The sequence below is a fragment of the Muntiacus reevesi genome, chromosome 22 (assembly GCF_963930625.1).
Source record: "Muntiacus reevesi chromosome 22, mMunRee1.1, whole genome shotgun sequence".
Lineage (NCBI taxonomy): Eukaryota > Metazoa > Chordata > Mammalia > Artiodactyla > Cervidae > Muntiacus > Muntiacus reevesi.
In genome coordinates this window covers 35,197,283-35,223,263 of record NC_089270.1, presented here as the reverse complement: position 1 = coordinate 35,223,263, position 25,981 = coordinate 35,197,283, and the positions used below count along the sequence as shown (strand labels likewise).

At 33.6% G+C, this 25,981-nt stretch overlaps 1 protein-coding gene across 1 annotated transcript in view; it reads right to left on the bottom strand.

The window, feature by feature from the left end:
• Window positions 1-6,865: 6,865 nt before the first annotated feature.
• The window catches only part of TECRL (trans-2,3-enoyl-CoA reductase like), a 131,624-nt gene continuing 112,508 nt past the window's right edge, over window positions 6,866-25,981 (bottom strand). Inside the window, exons 9-12 of the mRNA XM_065914673.1 lie at window positions 19,645-19,702; window positions 8,629-8,714; window positions 8,040-8,085; window positions 6,866-6,993 (exon numbers count right to left, since the gene is read on the bottom strand). Coding sequence (XP_065770745.1) covers window positions 6,866-6,993; window positions 8,040-8,085; window positions 8,629-8,714; window positions 19,645-19,702 — 318 coding nt within the window. The remainder of the gene's footprint in view (window positions 6,994-8,039; window positions 8,086-8,628; window positions 8,715-19,644; window positions 19,703-25,981) is intronic.

The window sequence follows — 25,981 nt, the reverse complement described above, 5'->3', positions numbered from 1 at the left end:
AACCCTGTTTACTTTATTCAGAAGGTATCAGAACTATTTTCTTAGAAACCAAATACCAATAATTATTTTAAAAATTACTTGAAATTATGTTGTATAAAAACTAAAAACCAGTAATGTAAATCAAACAAAGATGTTATATAATTTTAGAAGCAATAATAATTGAAAATCATTTGAGTCTATGACCATTTCCTATAAGGGAAAGGATATTATAGGTTGCTTACCTCAAACATCTCATTTTATAAAAAGAAACCACATATCTAAACAGGTTAAAAAACTTAGCCAATGTCTGATATTTTACAATAATAGTTCCTAAATTACTTTTTCCTATAAATTTCTTCTTAATGTAACAGTTCTTGGATTAAAAAATATTATCAGTATTTTATATCCTATTGCATTTTTTATTGAATTAACCAAGTGGTGGTTAGATAAAATATAACAATTCCATCTACTTAGAAATCCTGCCAGGGACTATGAGAGAGCTTTTGGAAAATAAATCATTTGGTAAATGCATAGCAAGTAGAGAAATGAATTGTAAGTAAGAGTTCATCATAGAAATAACATTGATTTCGAGGTTAGTAGAATGATAGGATACACAGAAAATTATGCTTTGTGATTATTGTGAACATATCTTATATTCAATGTAAAAAGTAAAATTTCTAGGTACCAGTTATTTCTCGGTCAAATAATATGAAAATATTACTTCTATATCATCAAGAAAAGAAATTTGTTATGATTATGCATTCATTTTAAAAAATATTCCTGAGTATATTTTTCTTACATGTTTTTAACACTACTATCAAGCTACAGTTAGAAACCAAAATCCCATTTTAGCAAGAAACTTCTGCCTCCAAAAATGATTTGGTACATTTCCATGATCAAACCTCCTCTGAAGGAAAGCTAATTATAGATTTCAGTATGCACCTGGGTGAAAATTAACTTTTAAGCAGCCTTTAAAATAAATTGTTTTTAATTATTATCATTATGCAAAAGCTGCATAAATGCCTTTAATTGTACTTATAAAGTAACATTTGCTATAATCACCTCTAATATCCAGGAGCTACTACAATGTTTTTTTTTCTTTTTTTTATTAAAATAAAAATAGAAGTAGTACTCATTATTGATTCACAGGTCATTTTATCTTATGAGCACAAATATTATCATTGAAATACATCAACTCTTAAAATTTAACATGTATTGATAGTTACTCAAAATTGAACTTAAAGTATCCAGAAAATAAGTTTAATTACTGAAAGATTAAAAGTCAGTTTGCAAGATATTCAACTATAATGTTGAATTTTGTGATTTGATTACCTTTCAATATTAAGCATAATATTTTTCATAGAGAAGTAAAATTGAGGATGCACATTTGAAAAATAAGAATATGTTTCATCTATTTAAAAATATTTTATGCTCCATTTTGTATTGTCTCTTTTAAGAAATGATATTACTAAAAAATTACTGTGCCTGACTGTATATGAGTTAGAGAATAGTGTTTCCACAATATTTTGCGTAAAGAAAAAATGTACTAAGGGTCTATTTTTATTTAAACTTAGAAATTTAAAAAATATGCAATCAAATTAAAAATACCTTTAAAATAGCAACTTCAGGTAGAAATGATGGAAGGGTGGTCAAGAGAGGCAAAGGTGATAATATGAGGTGGTATAGCCGCTAATTCAACTTTAGTTCGTTCGTGTTTCTTTTGATTTCTCTCTCTCTTCAGCTACTTTTTATAAGAAATATGTAAAAGATGAAGATATGGTATTTTAAAAACAATTTCAATTTTTTACTTTTGGGTTGAAGAAGTATTATTCCAGACAATTATTTAAAAATTAGCTATCAATGGCTATATTTAACTGTGATGTTTCTTTTTAATATTGTATATAATTACAAATCTAGTATCTGTCAGAAAAATTCTAACTTTAATTCATTAAATCTTGAATACTTATATCCTAAAATTTCAGTGAAAGATATTAGCTACCATTCTAATACTTCAAATTGAAGACAGAAACTATAGCTTGCAGGATTCTAATTGTTACATTAAATGATTTGGAGGTAGAGGTTAAGATCTGTGAATTGTGATTCTTTTTACTCCTGTTTAATATTATTTCCAGCATTTGCTTGGAATGGGGCCTTTATTAGTAAAGACATAATAAGTCCTACTTTGACTTTTTTCCCATTCCTTTTTTTTTTTTAATTTTTTTATATTTAGGCCATGAGTGTGGCATGTGGTATCTTGATTGCCTGACCAAGAATCAAAGGTGGAATTGTGGATTCTTAGCTTACTGGACTTCCAGGGAAACCCCTAGTAAATTGTACTTTAAGAGAGGCAGGTTTATTTGAAAAACTCACTCCCCTGTGGGTCCAGTCTATTTGGGTTGTTTCATCCTCCTGAAAATCCCTTAAATTGATTCACATAGATTTGTGTTAATAGACTAGAGTTACTAAACACCAAGTAAATGAGTGTATAACTCCATCTATGAAAATATTATTGGACATTAATCATTAGTTCATAGATCTGTCTCAGAAGAAAGACTCATGGTATATTTGTATATATCAATCAGTAATGGTATATTTTTAATTTTTAAACTTTTTAAAAATTTTATTATTAATGGTATGTTCCACAAAAATGATAGAAATGAAGAGCAAATGCATTCTAATGCAATATAATGGAGAAATAGCCTGAGAGAAAACTGCTCATGTGAACCAGGATATTTAATACAACCACGGTAGATAATTTTTAATAGGAATATACAGGTTGAGGTAATAGCCATTCCTTTGTATCCATGTAGACCAAGGTATAAGAGAACCAAAATTGTCTTCATCACTTCAGTTCAGTCACTAAGTCGTGTCTGACTCTTTGTGACCCTATGGACTTCTGCACGCCAGGCTTCCCTGTCCATCACCAACTCCCAGAGCTTACTCAAACTCATGTCCATTGAGTCATTGATGCCATTCATCCATCTCATCCTCTGTTGTCCCCTTCTCCTCCTGTCTTCAATCTTTCCCAGCATCAGGGTCTTTTCAAATGAGTCAGTTCTTCCTATCAGGTGACCAAAGTATTGGAGTTATCTTCATAAATGTTTTCAATTAAATTAATTCTACTAGCAACTTGCTTTATCTTCATGAGTTATATCGGGCTTTCCCTGGTGGCTTAGATGGTAAAGAATCTGCTGGCAATGCAGGAGACATGAGTTAGATCCCTGGGTCAGGAAGATCACTTGGAGAAGGGAATAGCTACCCTCTCCAGCATACTTGCCTGGGACATCCCATTGACAGAGGAGCCTGGCGAACTACAGTCTGTGGGTCACCGAGTCAACAAGATTTAGTGACTAGCAACTACAGCAATAGCAAATATGGTCCAATACTTTATAGGGCTCATTTCCCCAAGAACTGAATGGATAATTGGAATATACATACTTTGTAGTTTGCATAACTTCACTGTGCATTAATTTCCTGGGCTATAGGGCAAGAGCTATTGCCATGGGGAAACCAAGTGGAAACCTCTGAAACTGCACTCATTCTTTGTAAATATAAACAAGCTGCATCCCAATGAATGATTCAGTTCAGTTCAGTTACTGAGTTTCCTCCAACTCCTCAACCCCTGGATTGCAGCACTGCAGGCTTCCCTGTCCTTCACTATCTCCCAGAATTTGCTCAAACTCACGTCCACCGAGTCGATGATGCCATTGAACCATCTCATCCTCTACCTTCTCTTATCCTCCTTCTTCTCAAACACTGCACTTCAAAAGCATCAATTCTTTGGTGCTCAACCTTCTTTATGGTCCAACTCTCATAACCATACATGACTACCGGAAAAACCATAACTCTGACTAGATGGACCTTTGTTGGCAAAGTAATGTCTCTGCTTTTTAATATGTTGTTTAGGTCACTTATAGCTTTTCCTCCCAAGAGCAAGCATCTTTTAATTTCATGGCTGCAGTCACCATCTGCAGTGATTTTGGAGTCCCCAAAAATAAACTCTGTCACTGTTTCCATTGTTTCCCCATCTATCTGCCATTAAGTGATGGGACCCAATGCCATGACCTTTGTTTATTGAATGTTTTGTTTTATGCCACCTTTTTCAACTATGCTCTTTCACACTCATCAAGAGCCTCTTTAGTTTCTCTTCACTTTTTACCATAACTGTGGTGTTATCTGCATATCTGAGGTTATTGACATTTCTCCCAGAAATCTTGATTCCAGCTTGTCCTTCATCCAGCCCAGCATTTCCCATGCTGTATTCTGCCTGTAAGTTAAATAAGCAAGGTGACAATAAACAGCCTTAATGTACTCGCACTTCTTTCCCAATTTGAAACCAGTCCATTGTTCCAAGTCCAGTTTTAACAGTTGCTACTTGACCTACATACAGGTTTTTCAGGTGGTCTAGTAATCCTATTTCGTTAAGACTTTTCCACAGTGTTGTGATCCATACAGTCAAAGGCATTAGTGTAGTAAATGAAGCAGAAGTAGATATTTTTTTCTGGAATATTCTTGATTTTTCTATGATCCAGTGGATGTTGGCAATTTGATCTCTGGTTCCTCTGCCTTTTCTAAATGAGTGATTAGTGCTACGCCTGAAGAGCCAGACTGGACTAAGCAACTAACACTGTCCTAATAAGTGAACTATATAAAAAAGTAGGGACCATATTATAGCCTTTCCTTCTCTCCTCTACTGTTTGTCTAGAGTTGACATTTAACAAATTCATCAATAAATAGAACATGAAAATTTGAATGTTAAGTGGTCATATGGAGCACTGTTGCCTAGTTGGTATGGTGATGATAGCATCTAACTTGTTCCTTTCTCAATCTGTGCAACCTATTTTTGACCAATCCCATATTCTTCGATGCTGACATTATGTGTTCAGTTCAGTCACTCAGTTGTGTCTGACTCTTTGTGACCCCATGAACTGCAGCATGCCAGGCCTCCCTGTCCATCACCAACTCCTGGAGTTTACCCAAACTCATGTCCATTGAGTCGGTGATGCCACCCAACCATCTCATCCTCCATCTCCCCTTCTCCTCCTGCCCTCAATCTTTCCCAGCATCAGGATCTTTTCCAATGAGTCAGCTCTTCACATCAGGTGGCCAGAGTATTGGAGTTTCAGCTTCAACATCAGTCCTTCCAATGAACACCCAGGACTCATCTCCTTTAGGATGGACTGGTTTGATCTCCTTGCAGTCCAATGGACTCTCAAGAGTCTTCTCCAACATACATACAAACATACTATATTTAAAGTAGAGATGAGTCATATTTGTCTTTCTCTGTTGAAAGCATAGAATTTTTCACTTGCTAATATCTTCATAATCTTTACATTGACATAAAAATCACAATTATTGAAAATATGCACACAAGAATTTTAGAATTTGAGAATGTAGTTGCATTTATAAGAGGAAAATAATCATACATTTGGAAATACAGTAGCATACTTGGAAAAGAATATTACACTAAATAAGTGTGGTTTCATTCTCTTTTGCTGAATGAATATTAGTGAATTAAAATATGCTGTCATATTCTTGAGATATTTTAATAAGGTGCACTTGGGAGTGGTAAAGCTTTTGAATAGATGATTTTGTTATTTCTTGAATAGTTGGTCACATATCTTAAAAAGAAATGATTCATGTTGATGTATGGCAAAAACCACTGCAATATTGTAAAGTAATTAGCCTCCAACTAACAAAAATAATTGGGAAAAATAAATAAATGGATAAAAATAAAAAGCAAAATAAAATAAAATAAAAATTGTTTCCTTAAAAAAAAAAATTACAAAATGCATTTAGACCTACCTTTACCAAGGATATTTTGTCAAATATCTAAATATCTAAGAGCTTTCATAATAATATTTTGATATATGTATGTCTATGTATCCATTTATTTAGATACATTTATATCCAATAACTGGAAAGACTCTAGAAATTAACCAATGTAAAGAGACCCAATTTAAATATGAGTAAGGATTTCTTTTAAACTTTTAACAAATATGTATTTAATTTTCATAATATAATTCATCTCTTTGTCAAAGTATATATATATATATTTACACGCACAATCTTATATTTAATACACTGGATTTGAGAAGACATAGAAATTTAAAAATGTGAAAATAAAAGAAAATATCTTTTCACTCTTAATCTCAACGTTCTAATGCACACTTTCCTCATCATCACATATTGTCCATTTGGAATACATCTATTTCTATATTCACATACAAACATGATCTATATGTAAACATAAATATATATATGTCAATATAGTTTATTCAAATGTTTAATAAGTAACAAACTATTTTGATTGTTGTATTTCCAGAATGATATACAATGTGTATTATGAATAACTAAGATGCATGGCTAATTACAAATATTTAAGTTTTAATATAGGTAAAATTGAACTACTGACATTATAGTTTCAAGACATCTGAAATTTCCCAGTAACATATTGGATTCTCTGTTCAGTTACTCTCAAAATAATATGTAAAATTCAAGTGTTTGAAATATTGCAGTATCCACTTTATAGAATTCAAATATTTTAAATTGTCTTAAGCCAATAGTATTATGAAAGATTTAATGAAGTAAGAACATCTCATTCAAGGATCAGTCCCTTGCAAACACACAGGATGCTATTTTCAATTAGCCATATTTATAATTTCAACTTTTCATTTGCCTCATTTATTACTATAAATTCAGCTAAATTACTATATTGATATAATATATAAATTTATATATATTTGCTCTTATATATTTTTATATAAGCAAAAATACTATTGTATGTGAATTTCTGGAACATAATAGACAATTACCCTTGGTCAGATTTCATTCAGTGAGTTAATATACAGCTTTTCTGTACGTGAGATAAGATCACTTATTTTTCTTACAGTATAAATGGAATCATTGCTGATTTCCTATGCATATAAGAATTGAATTTCTTCAGATAAATCTTATGTTTCTTTTGTGCCCACAGAGACATCTGGATACTCATCAGAAGTGTAAAAATCCCAACTAGAAGAAAAAAATAAATAATTATTGTTTCTTTTATTTTTATGGACATAAGAAGTTATGTTTGAAAGAAAATAGCTTTTAAAATATTTCAAGTGCCGTATAGTTCTCTATCAATTTTCCTTATTTATATTGCCTAGCATCATATATATCCAATCAATAATAAACATAAATATATAGAAATTGAAATAATTCTACACTTTTTACACCCCACTGTCACATAATACTTCCAAAGAAGAAATTATTAAAACCCTTTTGATTTTTTCAATAATAGTTGTTCATATGTGTGTAAAACACTTCTTCTACACACATATAAGATAAATCACATAAGTTCTAATCCACATTTTTGTACAGTGGAACAAGAATGAATGAAATGGAAATAATATATATCCCTTCTAATAAAAGTAGTTTATTACCATTTAACTTATTTGTGTTTTAAAATGACCAGCATTCAAGATGACACATTTATGCCCCCACTCTTCCCTTCACAGATGGATGTGAACACTTGAAGAAACAGTATGTACAAGTCTGTGGGCACACACGAGAGTTTAAAGTGAAGTGTGTTATTTCCACTTCCTTTTAACAAAAACTTGTTGCTTAACAAATATATCTGGACTACATTTTCCAGTTTGGATTAACCACAGTTGGGCCTCCTTGGTGGCTCAGTCAGTAAAGAATCTGCCTACAGTGTGGGAGACCTGGGTTTGATCCCTGGGTTGGGATGATCCCCGGGAGGAGGAAATGGCAACCTGCTCCAGTTTTCTTGCCTGGAGAATCCCATGGACAGAGGAGCCTGGCGGGCTACAGTCCATGGGGCTGCAAGAGTCGCACACACGGAGCGACTAAGCACAAGCATGCAACCACAATTATACAGACATTCGGAGTAAATGTTTCAACATAATGCTATACTGATAAAAAAAATCCAAAAAAAAATAAAGGCAAAAAAATCCCGTTGCAAACATGCCTAATTTCAGTATTACAGCAGTTTGTTCTCAGAAACCACTTCTAAAGGTGCACCTACTTTAATCGTTAGTAAACCTAGGTCTTACCTGGCAGTGTTTGCGTCATGATTGTGAAACTAATCCATGATCCAATCTGTTAGATTAAAACATAAATTAACAAATATTGAAGTCAATCTAGAAATTTGTTTACTTGTGAACAATTAAATAGGCATTGATTAGGTATTTTAAAAGCTTAAAACAGTGGAAAAATTTAAGTAGAAATATATTTCCCAAAGTTATAATTTCATTGTTAAATATGATAGTGATTAAAAAACTCTTAAAACAGTATCATGTTCCTAAGAAAATTAAAGACATTATTCTAGAATTTTTTATAAAATCCAGAGGCTTCTCAAGACATTTAATGTGATATTTATAAAATTTTCTTTAAATATAGACAGATATATGCACAAATACTGTTTATTCTGCAGGGAAAATTGTGAGTGAAATATTCTAATTCCTATGCTTATAACTTAAATTGAAATCTGTATCATCATCTATATCTCTGTCTATGCCTGTATCTACAGACTAAACATACATACATATCATGCATAATCTATAGTACATGTAAGTACATAAACATATGTAGCTCATATATTATCAAATAAAGTTCAGTTATCTGCATGGATATATAACATACCTCATAGGTGTAGTTAGGACATGAAACCAGGAAAAACATCCATGTAAAGGGGTTATAATTTGGACTTGGAAAACAGGCATTATTTCCTTTTAAAAAGTAGAGTACAAAGTCAATGATGTTTCATACTGCAAATACAATCATATATTTATTATATAGTTCTAAATTCCCTACAATAACTATGTATCATAAGAAATCTCATCATATATTTATAGAAACCTTTTTTACAAATTATTCAAAGGCGACCCAGTTTCAAATGTCATAAACTTTTGACTCAAAAAAATGCTTATCATTTTCTGACAATGCCTACAGCTATGTTGCAGTAAAATTATAAGATGTCACCACATTAATCAATTCCTTAGATTTTAAAATTAAATAATATATAAACATTATTTTGTTTATCATAATAGTTTAGCAGTATTGCCTACTGAGATTCAGAGTGTATTTTAATACTGCTAATGTGTTAATACTGCTAATGTGTTTTAACAATTGCTTGCCTCTTATTTTCTTTTAGTGTCAAAGCATATATTTTTTGGTTGAGATTATTAAATACCTGAAAACTTTTTCTGTTAAATTAGTGATGATCCAGAGGGAATTTCATAAGTATGTCATTTATATTAGAAAAGTATGAAAATCTCTCATAAGAGGATTACAGTGAATATCAGAATAGTTCATATTCAAAAATACCACACAAATTATTTCTGCTCAGTAATCAGGATTGTTATTTACAACTCTCATTATACTTAGCATATTGTCCTTTATTTCAGTTACTTTTTGCCTTTCAAATTTTTCAAGAATTATTTTGTATAACGAATTCATAATGATTTCAAGTTGAACTTTGAGCTGTGACATTTGTAAAAGTAAATGTGAATTATAAAATTATTGTGTATTCATAGCAAAACTTAATTAGATAACAGATCAAGTAATCTCTTTAATTTAAATTATAAAGTCTTAATGAAATGTCAATATGCTCTTTTCAAAGCTGTAGGGATTGTTGAACTATCAAAGTGAAAAATATATGTGCAAATTTCATGCATTGCTTATTTCAAGATAAGCATAGATATATATGCCACTTAGTAGAACAGATTCTCTTAGTAAAATTTATGTAAACACCTTTGTGTAACATTCATATATTTATCAAAAGAAAGATGATTGAGGAACCTATGCATGTTAACTGACTTTCAGAGGCAGAATGTGAACACAAGGTAATTTGGGTTAAAGCCAGTTTATGACCGTTCAGTTCCTGGAGGTAGTGGAATGATCAGGGTCCACAAATACTATTTCTTCCAGATGTGGTTTGTAGATTAGATAACCAATGTGTCCTGTGACACAGAAAAATATGTGTATATAGATATTTTCTTCCGTGTGTTAGTTGCTATTAATATGTAAGTTTAGATGTTAGCAATCTAATACTTGCATTCCTATGATGTTTCTCAGTGTATAGTTTATAACTAATCCTTTATTATATTAAAAGTCTGAAGTTTTTTTTTTTACATTACAGTGCTGCAGCTACCCAGATTCTTCTCAGGTATAAAGGGTTTATTCCACAGCTATGGGATTTACTGCTGGCAGAAGACCTTTAACTTTCAGCTACACCTGTGAAGATAACCTGGCTGAAGGGAGCAAACTCATGCAAGGTCACACTCACTTTTTGGTTTACCCTTAATCCATTATTCGATCAATGTGGCAAATTGATGCCTTAATTCAAAACAACATTGCTTGTTCAGCCCAGCTTTAGAAGGGCCCTAGGTTCATGTGATACTCTCACTGAAACTGTGTTACTGAAACTGTCTGTTTCCTATCCAGACATGATTTCTTTCTTTCCATCTATCAAATCACCCTAACACAACTCCTGAATGCAAATCTCTATTTCAGTGTCTATATCACAGAAAACTGAACCCATGGTATTTGCCACAAGGAATGGCCCCAAAAGCAGATACTGGGATGGCATTTAAGAGTTGAATGACCTGCCGACCAGCCTGCGCTGAGTGCCCCATTGTTGCTGGCAGGGGCCAAACAAAAAACTGCTGTTACAAGGTAGCATTTCAGACATAAAGCCTTTTATCTGTGGCCTACTGGTATTTTATGCTGTTGAAAAGGATTGCTTTATTTGGTCCAGTAGAATTTAGTGGTGATGCTATCAATGTTCTTGGTAAAGATAGCTAAAACTGAAATGGATAATTAGCACTTAAAAGCCAACTGTGAAAACTGGAAGGCCTCCTTGGTAGTATATTGGGTTGGCAAAAAAGTTCATTTGGATTTTCTATAAGATGTTATGGAAAACAGAAATTAACTTTTTGGCCAACCCAATATGAAAATGCTCTAATCTGCAATGAGAGAAACAAAGAGTAAGTGAAGACCAACCTGAGGACTTAATTGCAAGAGTAATCAAGCACCAAAGAACATACAACTCTAATCCAAACCAGATCTGTTAAGCTAGGTCATCATTCATAGAATATTAGGCTGTGCAGACTTTCATGAACTACCTGAGCTTTTAGAAGCATGCTGTTCTTCCCTGTTCAAAATAAGCACATTCCCTTAGGGGAGCTAGTGATCCTATCTATAATGCATCTGACTACAAATCAGAAAAGTTAACATACTCCCTTCCTTAAAATTAATACAGAGGCTACAAAATTGCAATAAAATCCCTATCTTCCTCATACTCTCTCTTAACCTGTATGCTATAACTAGCGTGACAGTACCAAATAACCTACCAGAGGTTATTGTGACCAAATAAGGGAAGAAAAAAGTCATACCCCAAAGGAGTTACAGAATTCAACCAGTGTGAACTGGCACATTATAGGAGAATATAGCTGTAATTGGATTCTGCTGATGCTGGATAACAGAGAAAGTGAAGTCAGTTAGTCGCGTCCAACTCTTTGAGACCCCATGGACTGTAGCCTACCAGGCTCCTCCATCCATGGGGTTTTCCAGGCAAGAATACTGGAGTGGGTTGCCATTTCATTCTCTAGGAGATCTTCCTGACCCAGGTTCCAACCTGGGTCCACTGCAGTGTAGGAGGCAAGATATAAAAGTGGATAAGGGGTTTCTGTTATTGGAACACTCTTACGGGATATAGGAGTTCAGTTCAGTCACTCAGTAGTGTCCAACTCTTTGCGACCCCATGGACTGCAGCACACCAGGCTCCCCTGTCCATCACCAACTCCTGGAACCTACTCAAACTCATGTCCGTTGAGTTGGTGATGCCATCCAACCATCTCATTCTCTGTCATCCCCTTCTCCTCACACCATCAATCTTTCCCAGCATCAGGGTCTTTCAAATGAGTCAATTCTTCGCATCAGGTGGCCAAAGCATTGGAGTTTCAGCTTCTGCATCAGTCCTTCCAATGAATATTCAGGATTGATTTCCTTTAGGATGGACTGATGGATCTCCTTGCTGTATAAGGCACTCTCAAGAGTCTTCTCTAACACTACAGTTCAAAAGCATCAATTCTTCAGCACTCAGTTTTCTTTATAGTCCAACTCTCACATCCATACATGACTACTGGAAAAAACATAGCTTTGACTAGACAGACCTTTGTTGGCAAAGTAATGTCTCTGCTGTGTAATATGCTGTGTAATAGCTTTTCTTCCAAAGAATTAATGTTCAGTTAAGCTAGTACAAACACATTAACATAAACCTGAAGGCATGAAGAAAGCTACAGTCCTCAGTAAACGAGGGGGAAAAAGTGTTGTGATCTCACTGGCAAACAGAAAAAGGTGTTAAACTGCTTAGAAAAGTGGAGGTCCTGGGGTAGATAGTCTAAATAAGGCCAAAAAGGAAGGTCTGTTTCCATGGGAGGAAAAAAAAATGTTCCCCATTTTTCATATTCCCATAGTATTCTCCATGCTTCATTGGAAAACCTAGAGGACACACCATTCTCCAAAGCTATAAGAACTGGGTTAGTGCAAGGGCATCATCATTACTAAGATCAAGATCGGTTCTCTGACATCCCAGACTGAATATAAGTGATGTCATCTTAGAATGGAATAACTTGTAGTAACTGGGATTAAAGGATTCTTCCCCCTCCCCCAAATCAAATCCATTTCTATTTGTGGCACTTGTTATAAGTCAAAATGAGTGGGAAGTTCAGAAGGTACTTGATCCATAGAAAGCAAGGCTGGATATAATAACACAGTGTTCCAAAAAGTTAGAATTGATGGATACCACAAAATGAATTTCTGAATTTAGACAAAATAAATTTGAGATGATAATCCAGAGACATGGGAAAGCTAGTTCAGTACAAAATTCCCTATTTCTTGCCCAGGTTTAAGACTTAAACCAGCTGCAAGACACTAAACTCATTGATGAAAGAACAGTCTGGGACCCCAAGGAGAAAGGTTGTAATATGGAAACAACTATACATATATAAGGATTCTCATAATCATTCATTAAAAGAACTTCACTAAATGATATATTGGCATCTCTTCATGGAACTGTGTACTAGTGAGAATAGATTATCCCTACATTTTAAAGACTGCTACAAGCCCAACATTAAGAAAACTAAGATTATGGCATCTGTTCCCATGACTTCATGGCAATTAGATGGGGAAACAGTGGAAACAGTGGCTGACTTTATTTTTCTGGGCTCCAAAATCACTGCAGATGGTGACTGCAGCCATGAAATTAAAAGACACTTACTCCTTGGAAGGAAAGTTGTGACCAACTTAGCATATTAAAAAGCAGAGACATAAAAAAATAAAAATAAAATAAAAATAAAGAGCAGAGACATTACTTTGTCAACAAAGATCTCTCCAGTCAAGGCTACAGTTGTTCCAGTGGTCATGTATGGATGTGAGAGTTGGACTATAAAGAAAGCTGAGTACAGAAGAATTGGTGCTTTTGAACTGTGGTGTTGGAGAAGACTCTTGAGAGTCCCTTGGACTGCAAGGAGATCCAACCAGTCCATCCTAAAGGAGATCAGTCCTGGGTGTTCATTGGAAGGACTGATGTTGAAGCTGAAACTCCAGTGCTTTGGCCACCTGATGCGAAAAGCTAACTCATTTGGAAAGACCCTGATGCTGGGAAAGATTGAGGGCAGGAGAAGGGGGCAACAGAGGATGAGATGGTTGGGTGGCATCACCGACTTAATGGACATGAGTTTGGGTAAACTCTGGGAGTTGGTGATGGACAGGGAGGCCCTGCGTGCTGCGGTTCACGGGGTCGCAGAGTTGGACACGACAGAGCAACTGAACTGACAACCTGCTGGCTCAGTGGTATATAGTCTGCCTGCCATTGCAGGAGATATGGGTTTCATCCCTGGGTTGGAAAACTTCTCTGGAGAAGGAAATGGTGATCACTTCAGTATTCTTCCCTTGGGAATCCCATAGACAGGGGTCTGGTGGGCTACCATACATAGGTTGCAAAGAATCAGACATGACTTAGTGACTAAACAGCAACAGCAACAGTAACAACAATCTTAGTCTACTTCATAAGGCTCATTTGCCAGGCACTGAATGCATGATTGGAATATGCATACCTTGTAGCTTGTGTAACCATATTGTGCATCGATTTCTTGGGCTTTAGGGAAAGAGCTATGGCCATGGGGAAAACCAAGTGGAAGCATCTGCAGTTGTACTCATTCTTTGGTAAATATAAATAATCCGCATCCCAATGAATGATTAGTGCTACACTGAAGATCCAAAGTATGCTTGTATGATATTCTTCATTATATCATCATTTAATTCACTTCCCCAAACTCTGCAGAAGCCAGATGTATTTTGGAGGGTGACAGTGGAGAACTGCAGACTTGTCACATATTATCCACCATTGCAATTGATGCATGCATGCTCAGTAGCTAAGTTGTATTACTGCCAGGTCATTTTTTTCCCCTTCTTTCTTGTGTCCTCATATCAAAGAATTAGACTCTCAGAGTAGTTACAGCTCAAGCAGGCAGGATTTATTAAGAAGGCAGTATTCTCTGGAGGTTCTTGTCTCATCATAGCAAAGAGTTGTAAGACACACTAGTTAGAACTCAAACAGGCAAGATTTGTTAAGAAAGAGGCATGCTGTGCACTCTCAAGACAGGAGAGTGGACCAACTCCTGGAGAAGTGTTCTCGACTCATTTTGGCTTCCCTTTTTATACTTTTTGTCTCTTCCCCTTGGTGGTTCCTGGGGCTTGACTAGCTATTCCCCAAGCAAATTAGGGCTTGTACTGGTGGCCAGTCAGGGAAGGGAAAGTAAATAGAGTGTATGTTCAAGGCCAATTTGGGAAGGAAGCCTGTTTGGGTGTGTTTTCATGCCTAAGGTTCTCACTGTGGCTGTAGTTTTTCTTGGGCTTTTTCTCTTTCTTTCGTTGTCCATTTCATGTTTTTTTTTCCTTTCTTTGTTAGTTTCAAGGGCTTTTTTAACTGCCGCTTCTTCTGAGTGCCATTTGGAACTCTTTTTTTCTACTCTAACTACCTAATACTACTAAAGTAGATTAACCCAGCCTTGGATCTATGGATATAGACTCTGAATATTTTTTAAAAATCTGTTTTTCCATCTCTATTAGAAAGGAAGGTGAGAAAATTTTACTTTCCTTTAAACTGAGCAATAGCACAGAATTTCAGTTTTTGTTTTTGTTTTTCCTATAATTATTACTCCCACCCTTTGCCATAAAACAGACTAAGAAAGTTCAGGCTGGTTGGGTATCTCACTGAAAATTACTGTATCAATAACATTATGCTATTCATACTGAATGAGTAAGTGGCTAGTATGTTGGTGGTCTTTTTAAGACATGTGTGGTCCACAGAAAGCATGGGGGTTCCTAACAAACACTACAAAGATTTAGGGGCCAAATGATTGTGGGGCATCCTCTCCAAAACAGACAAAATATAATGCAGCTTGTACCTCCTATCATGAAGGAAGCAAACTCTCTTACAGGCCTTTTCCAGTTTGGCAGGTTTCATATTACACACCAAGGAAATCTTTGAACTGTACACCATGGAGCACAAAAGCTATGAAAACTTAGTAGGTTTCCAGGCAGAAAACTGAAGCAGTTTCAAGCTTTAGTGTAAGCACTCCTGCCCTTGGACTTATAATCAGACAGATTCTACATATTAAACTTATCAGTGATGGAAAAAGTTAAGGTGTGGAACTTAAATATAACCTGCTGTTATAAAATGAGGTACAAAGATGATATTTTGCCTCTAGTATTTGGACATCTCATCATATTCCCTCCACCCAAGGACAAGAGCCATATCCATATCCTGATAAGCTCCCTTCAGGTGGCTGTCCACATCATGCCATAGATAGTCCTTGAAATGTTCATTGTGCCAGTTGGTGATGGAGAGAATCTAGAAGTTTGTGAAGAATAAAACTGGTGCAAATCAGTCATTAGACGAAGGCCATGTGCAGCAGTGAAAGCTGTGTAAATTTCCCACTGATATCTCTCTTTTAAACACAGATGTACATAACAGACTTCTGGACTCTGTGGGAGAAGACGAGGGTGGGATGTTTTGAAAGAACAGCATCGAAACATGTATATTATCTATGGTGAAACAGATCACCAGCCCAGGTTGGATGCATGAGACAAGTGCTCAGGGCTGGTGCACTGGAAAGACCCAGAGGGATCAGGTGGAGAGGGAGGTGGGAGGGGGGATCAGCATTGGGAACACATGTAAATCCATGGCTGATTCATGTCAATGTATGACAAAAACCACTACAATATTGTAAAGGAATTAGCCTCCAACTAATAAAAATAAATGGAAAAAAAATTTCTACTGGTAGCAGAAAGCTTTTGAGCAGTATACCATCTGAAATGATGGCCTTGACAAAAGAGAGCTGCCTTATCCAAGATAATTTCCTCATTCTCAGGGAACCCCAAATCCAATCTATATTTTTTCTAGTCATTCCAACTTAAGGCTGATTCAGAAGGATTGCCCTAGTTTCAGATAACCCAACAAAAAGGCTGAGATCATCCCTGAGATAGCTTCCCAGCTCAGTTTCCTACTTGGCATAAATTTTCTCACTCTTTCTCTTTTTTTTTTTTTTTTTTTTAATTCAGTACTTTGTAATAAGATTTTGAATGCTTGTTCTATATGAAATTGTTGTTTCCTGGGGAACACATTTTGTAGATCTTGCTTAAACAGTCAGTAAAAGATAGTCCCCATCCATTATTCATGCCTACAGCATATCTAAGATATAGAGATATTAGTATAAATTCCAATGAATGCTTAAGTGGGGAAATAAAAATCTGGAAGCAACAGAGACTCAATTAGAGCTGACATAGGAATGGAGAGTTGGATAAAAATTTTATGTAAGGAGAAAGAATACAGTGTGTGTGTGTGTGTGTAGATATCTATATTTCATGATCAGAAGAGGTCTTACTCTCAGAAAAGGTCTGAGACTTGATATTATTGGAACACTAAATATAGAGAAAGAACATGCAATGACTTGAGAGTAATGAGTCCAGAGGTTCTCATCTTAGAAGACACTGCTTCCAAGAAAGGAGATAATGCTTGAAGGATTAGAGGGGAAAGAAAGAAGGAAACATTTCTAGGAATTAAGAAATTTAGAAAACAAAAGAGTATATAATCAAAAGACACAATGAAACATCCCATGTCCTCCAGAGCACACTTTATCCTTTAGAGACTTCACTTCATCACCACATCTCTGAAAACATTTGTTATTTCTGTTCAAGGACAATCCATACACTTAAAATGAACATAATTTGAGCTTTTATGTGAATAAAATATAAAGCAAGCATTTTTCCCAAGTGATTAAAAGAATCCTCCCCAAAATAAAAGAGAAATATTTTAACATACAGAAGTATTTGCAGATAACAGAGAATGTAACTGTGACGAAATCCCAGAACTCAAAAAAGATATGTATAAAACAGGAAGGAAAAAGAGTTGATTGTTTTCAAGAATTAAATTATAGTAAAAGAAAAAAACAAAAAATTAGTAATATGGGTGGAACATATTTCAGTTTGCCTAAGGGTGGAATGATCAATAGAATAGGGGATATTTAGTAGATGAACAAAAACATTAAAAAAAATGAACAAAAAGCTAAACATTGAAAGTGATAGAAATATAAAATAGAAGCAGATGTAACATGTTCACCCCACCATCTTCTCACCGTCCACAATGTAACAAATCAAATTTTAAACTATAATGCAAGAATAATAATACAAGAAAACTCTCTAGAACTTAAACAAGATCATGAGTCAACCATCTAAAAGATTACATGATGTCTCTGGGAAAACTGGGCTTCCCTGGTGGCTCAGATGGTGCAGAATCTGCCTGCAGTGTGGGAGAACCATGTTTTATCCCTGGGATGGGAAGATTCCTTTGGAGAAAGAAATAAATGGCTACTTGCTCCACTATTCTTTCTTGGAGAATTCCATGGACAAAAGAACCTGGTGGACTACACTCCATGGTATCATAAAGAGTCAAACATGATCTGGAATTATAAGCTCTAAGACACATCTTACGAAATTCTGTACAAAATTAATAGACGTTAGTGATAAAGAAAAGTGTTCTGAGTCTCAAGGCAAAAGACCAAGCCAGTTAGCCAAAGAGAGATTACATTTGCTTCTGACTTGACAACAGAGAGATATAAAGCAAGTTAAAGAGTGGAGTAAAGACACACACACACAGGTCATTCTCACATGAACATTTTCAGAGTTTGAGAATGTGATGGTTTAAAATTTTCAAATAATGACAGCATATTCCAGGTGAAGAAACTTGAGCAAGTCACCGTGTTAGAGGCTCAGAGTAAAGAATAAAATTTTTGATATTCATAGGCTTGTCAATGTCAATTTTTTTTTTATAAAATTGCATTGTGATCTGCTTCTATGTTAAAAAAAAAAAATCAGACCATCAGAAGTTTTTCATTTGGACTTCACATACTTCCAAAGAGAAACCACTAGATCTATGTATTTGGGTCAGATGAAAATGGTATTTAACCTCTTTGTTAAATGTAGGCTTCACTTCAATGCAAATGCAGACAACAAACCACAATAGTATGTATTATTATGTTAAATTTTTTTTCTGCAAGAGAAAGTACAGAAAGTTTCAAATCATATTCAGTTGTTTTATATATCCAAATGTATAATTTGCTGTCATCAACTCAAGCAAAAAGTTAAATAGCTATAAAAATATGTGAATATTATAATAAAAACAGTTATGTTATTATATACTATATTATAGCTTTTTATATGTTCATACATTGTCTAATATAAATTTCCTTTGTAATTTTATGTATTATGTGAAAAAACATTCTGGAACATATTCATATATCTACTTCTCCAGCCTGCTAGAAACTTTCAAGAAAATGTTAAGAATTTCAGGTCAATGTTAAAACAAACTTGAAGATACAAACACACTTGCGACTAGATAGTAAAAACATGAAATCCAAAAGTTGACCACAGCTATTTGAAATTACAATTAAAGTATGCACACTGTAAAATAAGTCATTGTGCTATAATTGAGCCTGAATGAGAGTATTGATTTACCAAAACTACCTTTAAATTATATAGACACTCTGTGTGTTCACTCAGTCATGTCCAACTGTTTATGACCCCTGTGGACTCTAGACCACCTGGTTCCTCTGTCCATGAAACTTTTTAGGCATTATAAATATTTTCAAATCTTTTAGCAAAGTACTAAATTCAATGTTCTCTCAGGTATTGCTATTCTACTGACACTGAATTTGTCAAAGAAGATTCACTTTTATTGAAAAAGCTTATGAAATTTTTTTCAATCCTGTTGGATTGGAACAGATATTGTCCAAACCAGATTAAGATTTTAAATTAAGCTAAGAAATTTGGATAATCATCAATGGATTTCACACTTATTTACATCTTAATCATTTTTTTAAATATACTTAAAGAAAGTGTGTGTGTGTGTTTACATGTACACTTCATTTTAGAGAAATCATAATTAGGGACTATAATTTAGTTCAAATATTTTGAAAAATTAGACATAATAGAACAAGAATTGGGGAACACAAACCATAAGTATTTCCAACCATTGTTTTAAAAAATAATAATTAGCATAATTCACTCTGGAGAAGATTAAAAAAAGTGACTAACCTGTGTGATTGGGATGAGCCAGCACTACATTGATGAAATGATTTCCAGCTTCACAAATCTGTAAAACATTTCAGCATTTGGTGTGATATACTTGGGTCTCATTTAAAAACATATTTTTGAATATGCAAATATCCATGTAATATATTCCAAAGACCCGAAAGTATACTATAAGTGAAAGAAGAAGAGATATTGTATTATAACGGTGAAAGAAGCTGTTGTAAACATATGTAAAATCAGAGGAATGAGTCACATTGAGGTAGAGATTTTGAGGATATCCTCAGCCCCATTTGATAGCTATGCTCAAATTGCCTTGTTAATCAGGTCCTGTTGATTATCTGCTCTTTACTTGATACAAAGGGGAAAATTTTGCAGCATCAATAGACAGGTTTTATCACTGAAGATAGATTTGGCATAGGTTTATGTATTCCAAGTTTGCTAACACAGTAGCAGCCCTTCCGCTGCAAGGGTGGTGGTATGGTTCCCAGCTGGTCTCAGCTCAGTTTAGAAAACCTAGAATAAGCAATACTGCCCCACACAGGCACTTGTGTGTCTGTCAGCTGACCCTTTAGGCATGGACACTTCACTAGCTGTCCCTGTTTAGCACGCTACTATGACCCGCTAAGAAGTTTAACTTTTAATGTCTCCTGGGTTAAAGCTGTTTGAATTTGCAACATGCAACATTAATTCCTCTGAAGATAATCCCTTTGTCTGTCATATACATTTGACATAATTTAATGCAAAGTATGTATACAGGATATAAGTATTATGTTATTTATAGTAGGTTGTGATATCCAAAATTTGTGTTGTTTAGAGTATCCAACTCTTCGTATTAATGTACCCCATAAATTGCACACTCTTTTAACTCAGTGGCTTTAATGCTAAAATCTTTTGCAATATATCTGATTTTTTTTTCTTTTCAACAATTTCTGAATGCATTTCTTCACATATACTAATAGTCCTATAGATTTTATTTTCTAGCTGAATATATATATTCAGCTGAATAACTGGCATATAATTCTACTCTATAAATTTTAGGAAAGAAATAGATTTAAAGTGAAAACAAGACTCCATTTATCATCACCTAGAACTGTTATACAAAAAGTCATTTGGAATAATCAACTGCAATAGATTAATTCTCATAGAAGATAATATTCACAAATATATCAAATGTATTAACATATTTGAAGAGTTAGAAAACCATGATTGTTAGCAATCATATTTGTGCATAAAATAATTGTAGAAGAGACTTCTAGTTTTTTTTTTTACCACTAGAAAGACAAAGCTAAAAATTGAATTTTCAGATTATTATTTTATATTTTAAATGATTTAAATGTGAATGTGATTAAGTTTGTAGGCTTTCTGCTAGATGGACCTGTGTTTGAAACCTGAGTCCTTTGTTTTTCATTGTTAGAGATTAAATGATTTAGATTTATTCTACATTGATCTCACTTTTCTAAGTTTCTGGGTCACACAGTTTCAGCATTACAAAACATAATTACCAAATTTAATATTATATTTGTCTAAGTTTTAAGTAGACTGCTAGAGCAGCCTTGTAGCACAAGGCCATAACTTGTCTTTGGGTGTCTTTATTCTACCACCACCATGACCACCCCCAAATATATAATATTCTAAAACAAGACATATGAGAGAAGAGAATTTTAAAACTGGTAAATAAATCACGTTTTTTTATTTTGTTATCTACTAATGAAATATTTTTCTATATATATATTCTATGGGAAAAATCAACTCTATATACTCAAAGATGCTTAGTTTACCATTAATTTAGCAACTCTACTGGAATTTAAAGAACAGTTGTAATATTCATAATTTTTACCTTAAACACTGGTTTTCAAAGTCTAGGCAATGAGTGACTCCAATACATACAGGTGGCAATGCTAATAGATTGAAATAAAAGTATTTGATTTAATTTCTTCTTGGATCAGTGCTAAGATCAGGAAATCCAGTCAGTGCTGTAAAACTCAGTATATAGTTTTATCACAGAGTAAAATTTCAGGGCACATTAACTTTGTAACACTGGAATATTTCTCAGCATGATTCACACATTTCTCCTGAGTTGACTCTTCCCTAAATTAAATATCTTCATTTGGTGTATTATATGTTAACAAACACAACAACTTCATAAATAGTAGAGCTTGTGGGAGCTGCTAATAGTAGATTTGATTTAACAGTCCTTAAATTGTAAATTATTGTAGATATAAAGTATGTGAATACTATCTACTTTGAGCCATTTATGGCCCCTATGTAGCACATATTATGAAGGAAGTTGTAGAGAATCATAAATAGTAAGGAAACACTGTCCAGATATATTTACAGAAGTTATATCCAAATATTATATCCAAAAGAAGCGTGATTTTCTTCACTATAGTAATATAACAAATAAATATGAAAATATTTCTGTCGTATTACTCATATACAAGTTGATAGTTTGCAACAATTTTACTTTTTTTTCAAAAAGTTTAATATAACTAAAAATAAGTTTATATATTTTAAACAACTTACAGAAAGAGAGATAAGCAACTCACAGATATTACCAGAATTACTGTAGTTGTGAAGAACAAGATGGCCTAGCTTTTAAAATTGTACAACAGTCTGAATATACTTAATACTACTGAACTGTACACTAAAAATAGTTAAGATAGCTAATCTTATGCAATTGTTTTTTACCACAATAAAAAGAATCACTTGGTAGAGTGTTCTGAGTGAGAAAGAACATTAGAATGATAAATGATAAAAATCCAAAAGGACTTACATCTGAATGTTTATGAGTGGCTTACATTTAAAAAATTTTCACTTGTGCTTTATTTTATATAAATTTATTGACTATTTGTTGCTCACACTAGCATTCATTTAAAAAATAGCACATTGTTGAATGATTTAATAGTTCACTCTCTTCTTCAGGATTATCATTAGGTGGATAAATATTAAATATGAAATTTCAAGCTAGTAGAATAGACAATATCTATTTTTACATAGAAAATCACCTTTTTTTTCCATTTATTTTTATTAGTTGGAGTCTAATTACTTTACAATAAATCATCTTTAAAAAAATGTTTTCATCCAAAACATTTGTAATGAAAGCATTTTTACTTTCTTCAGCACCCTTTGTACTCTCAGTTCACTGAGATTTCCATTTTATTTTTAATCACCACAACTAAACATTTAACAATGTACAGTGTGGGGAATGTTAAATTTTATTAAAACACAAAGGACCTTGGTTAATATATCAGAAGTGACATATTATGCATTACATTGTACTCCATACATTTTTCTGAAAATGCATAAGTGTGTGTGCAACGTTTAGTCATATCTGACTCTTTGTGACTCCATGGACTGTAGCCCACAAGACTCCTCTGTCCATGGTATTTTCCAGGCAAGAATACTGGAGTGGGTTGCTTTTGTCTACCCCAGGGGATATTCCTGACGACCCAGGGGTGATGAAAGGTACATCTGCAGTCTTGGCAGGATCGTTTACCACTGAACCACCTGGGAAGCCCAGACAGGACTATCCAAATTAAATCCCATTGTCTTCAGGTTGAAAGATGTGATTGATTCAGAATATACAGCATTTCAATCTTAAGATTCTTATTGTTTACTGCTAGGTGAAGTATCCCCTTGACTGTATCTGCAGTTTCACTCTCTGTGGTTTCAGTTACCCATAGTCAACCGTGGTCCAAAAGTACTAAACAGAAAATATCAAAATTTAAAAATTCATAGATTTTATGTTTTCACCATTCTGAGTAGCTTGATAAAATCTCAGGTCATTCTACTCTGTTTGGACATTCTCTTAGTGTGCTTAATTTATAAACTAAATTTTGCCATAGATATGTTCAGAAAAAATATACGATATGTATAGGGTTCTATAACATGACATGTGATGTTCTATATCATGTATATCTCTGATATATGAGATCTTAAACATTCAATGAGGGAATTGGGATGTGTAACCTACAGATAAGGGGAGACAACTATATTGCTCCTCAGCATGTTGGCATTGTGGCAAATTTGCCAGTGGTCAATGAGCGAAAGGGTTGAGGGAGACCAACTTTCTGGGATATATAGTTTATATTTTATTCTCCTAACAAGCTTCATCATGTTAAGCATTCTCAGCTTTAAATAGTGAAAGTGACATATCCACAGGGGAAAAAAGAAAACACCATAATACAGAATTTATTGCCTTCAGCTAGTCAGGATGTCACATTATGAAAGGAAAAATCCTTTTAGTTTCCACAGTAAAAACAAGCAGCCTTTATTTTATGACTGCATAATATTTTTATAGGATAAATATAATCTGTCTTATTTCTGCATACATGTTATCTCTTCACTTTTATATGTATTATTAATTATTGGAAACTCTAACATCTTATAACTATCATTTAAGCAATTTGATAGTCATTTTACTAACTGATTTGAAGCACAGAATCTGCTAAAATATTTCTATCACTTATAAGCTTGAGCTTCAGATATTTTTATTTTGTCTATTTATAATGATGATAATAAAATAATTATAATTTTGTTGTGTTTATATTTCCTTAATACATATTTCAAGAATAAAGAAAATTCAGGATAAATAAATAATTAGAAAAAGTTTCACCTATAAAGTATATCAATGCTTCTGAACCTGGGAATTAAGTTTCCTTTTTTTTTCCTCTTTGAAGTGTTCATTTCTACTTTAAGGTATAAGACATATCACATACACAGTAACACTGTATGACAATATAAGCTAATATTATACTGTTTCAGCATTCATGAAGTCTTTTAACTTATGATAATTTCTATTACTGTGATCATAAAATTATAGTACTTTATTCTAATTCCTAATCTCTACTCTTTTATTATGAAACTGACATATATTATTCCATCCATAAAAAGGATAATATGCATGTATTTCAGAAGAAATGTATTGATACATTAATTACATATTAATATAAGTATTAATATAAATATTAATATAAATACTTACATATATATATACAGTTGAAAATTGTGACTGCCAACCTATGATTTTTTCATTGAGTTCATTTTTTAAAGCAGTGTAAAATACACAGCAAAGCTGAGGAGAAGTTACAGAGATTTCTCTTACATCCCCTCCCCCTGCATATGCATAACCTTCTTCTTTAGCAACACCTCCCACCAGAGTGGTGCATTCGTTACATTTGATGAACCTGCATTGTTACATCATTATTACCCAGTGGGCACAGTTTACATTACAGTTTACTTGGTGGTGTACATTCAAATATACATTTAAGATTTAAATATATCATTAAGTTTTTCATGGATTGGTAGCTCATTTCCTTTTAACATTGGATGCTATTTCATTGTCTGGATATACCACAGTTTATTTATCCATTCACCTATTGGAGGCTAACCATTACTGCTTCCAAAATTTGTCAACTGTCAATAAATCTGCTTTAAACATCCCTATGCAAAGTTTTGCATAGAGATATGTTTTCAAGGCCTCTGGAGAATACTAAGAAGCATGATTCTGGATCACATGGTAAAAATAAATTTAATTTTGTAAGAAATACCAGTCTTTTTAAAATGGCTTTACTGTCCTCATCAGCACAAATGATAGTTCCTGTTGTTCCACATCCTCTCCAGCCTTTTGTTTAATTAATGTTCTGGATTTAGGCTATTCTAATAGGTGTACTGTGGTATCTTATTTTTTTAATTTGCATTTCCTTGATGTAAATGATGTGGAGCATCTTTTCACATGCTTTTCTGTCATTGATATACCTTCTTAGATGAAGTGTTGGTTAAAATCTTGGTCCATTTTTCACTCAAGTCATTTTGTCTTTTGTTAAGTTTTAAAAGGATTTGAAAAAAATATTTTGGATAACCATCTTTCATCAGACGTGTCTTTGCATGTCTTTTTTTTAGTCTGTGCTTGCTATCTCATTCTCTTGATATTGTCTTTGCAAATCAGTTTTATATTTTAATAAACTAGTTTATCAGTTATTCCTTTAGTGGATTGTGTTTTATATAGTTTAGTGTTTCATTGTCAAGTCTGTGATCCATTTTGAGTCAACTGTGTGATAAGTGTAAGTTCCAGGTCTAGATTTTTTTCTTTTTTTTTTCTTAGCATGTGTATATCTAGTCATTTCAACACCACTTATGACTATCTTGGCTCCATCGTATTGTTTTGGCTCTAACCAATATACTTTACTTTTGAAAATGAAAAACTAAAGGGTTTTAAATAAAATATCAAACATCATACTTATATTACTGTATAATAAAATGATACATTTGTTAGTTATTTTATTAATTTTTCCATGACTCTAGTATTTTATTGTTTAAAACTACCTATAACAGATGATAT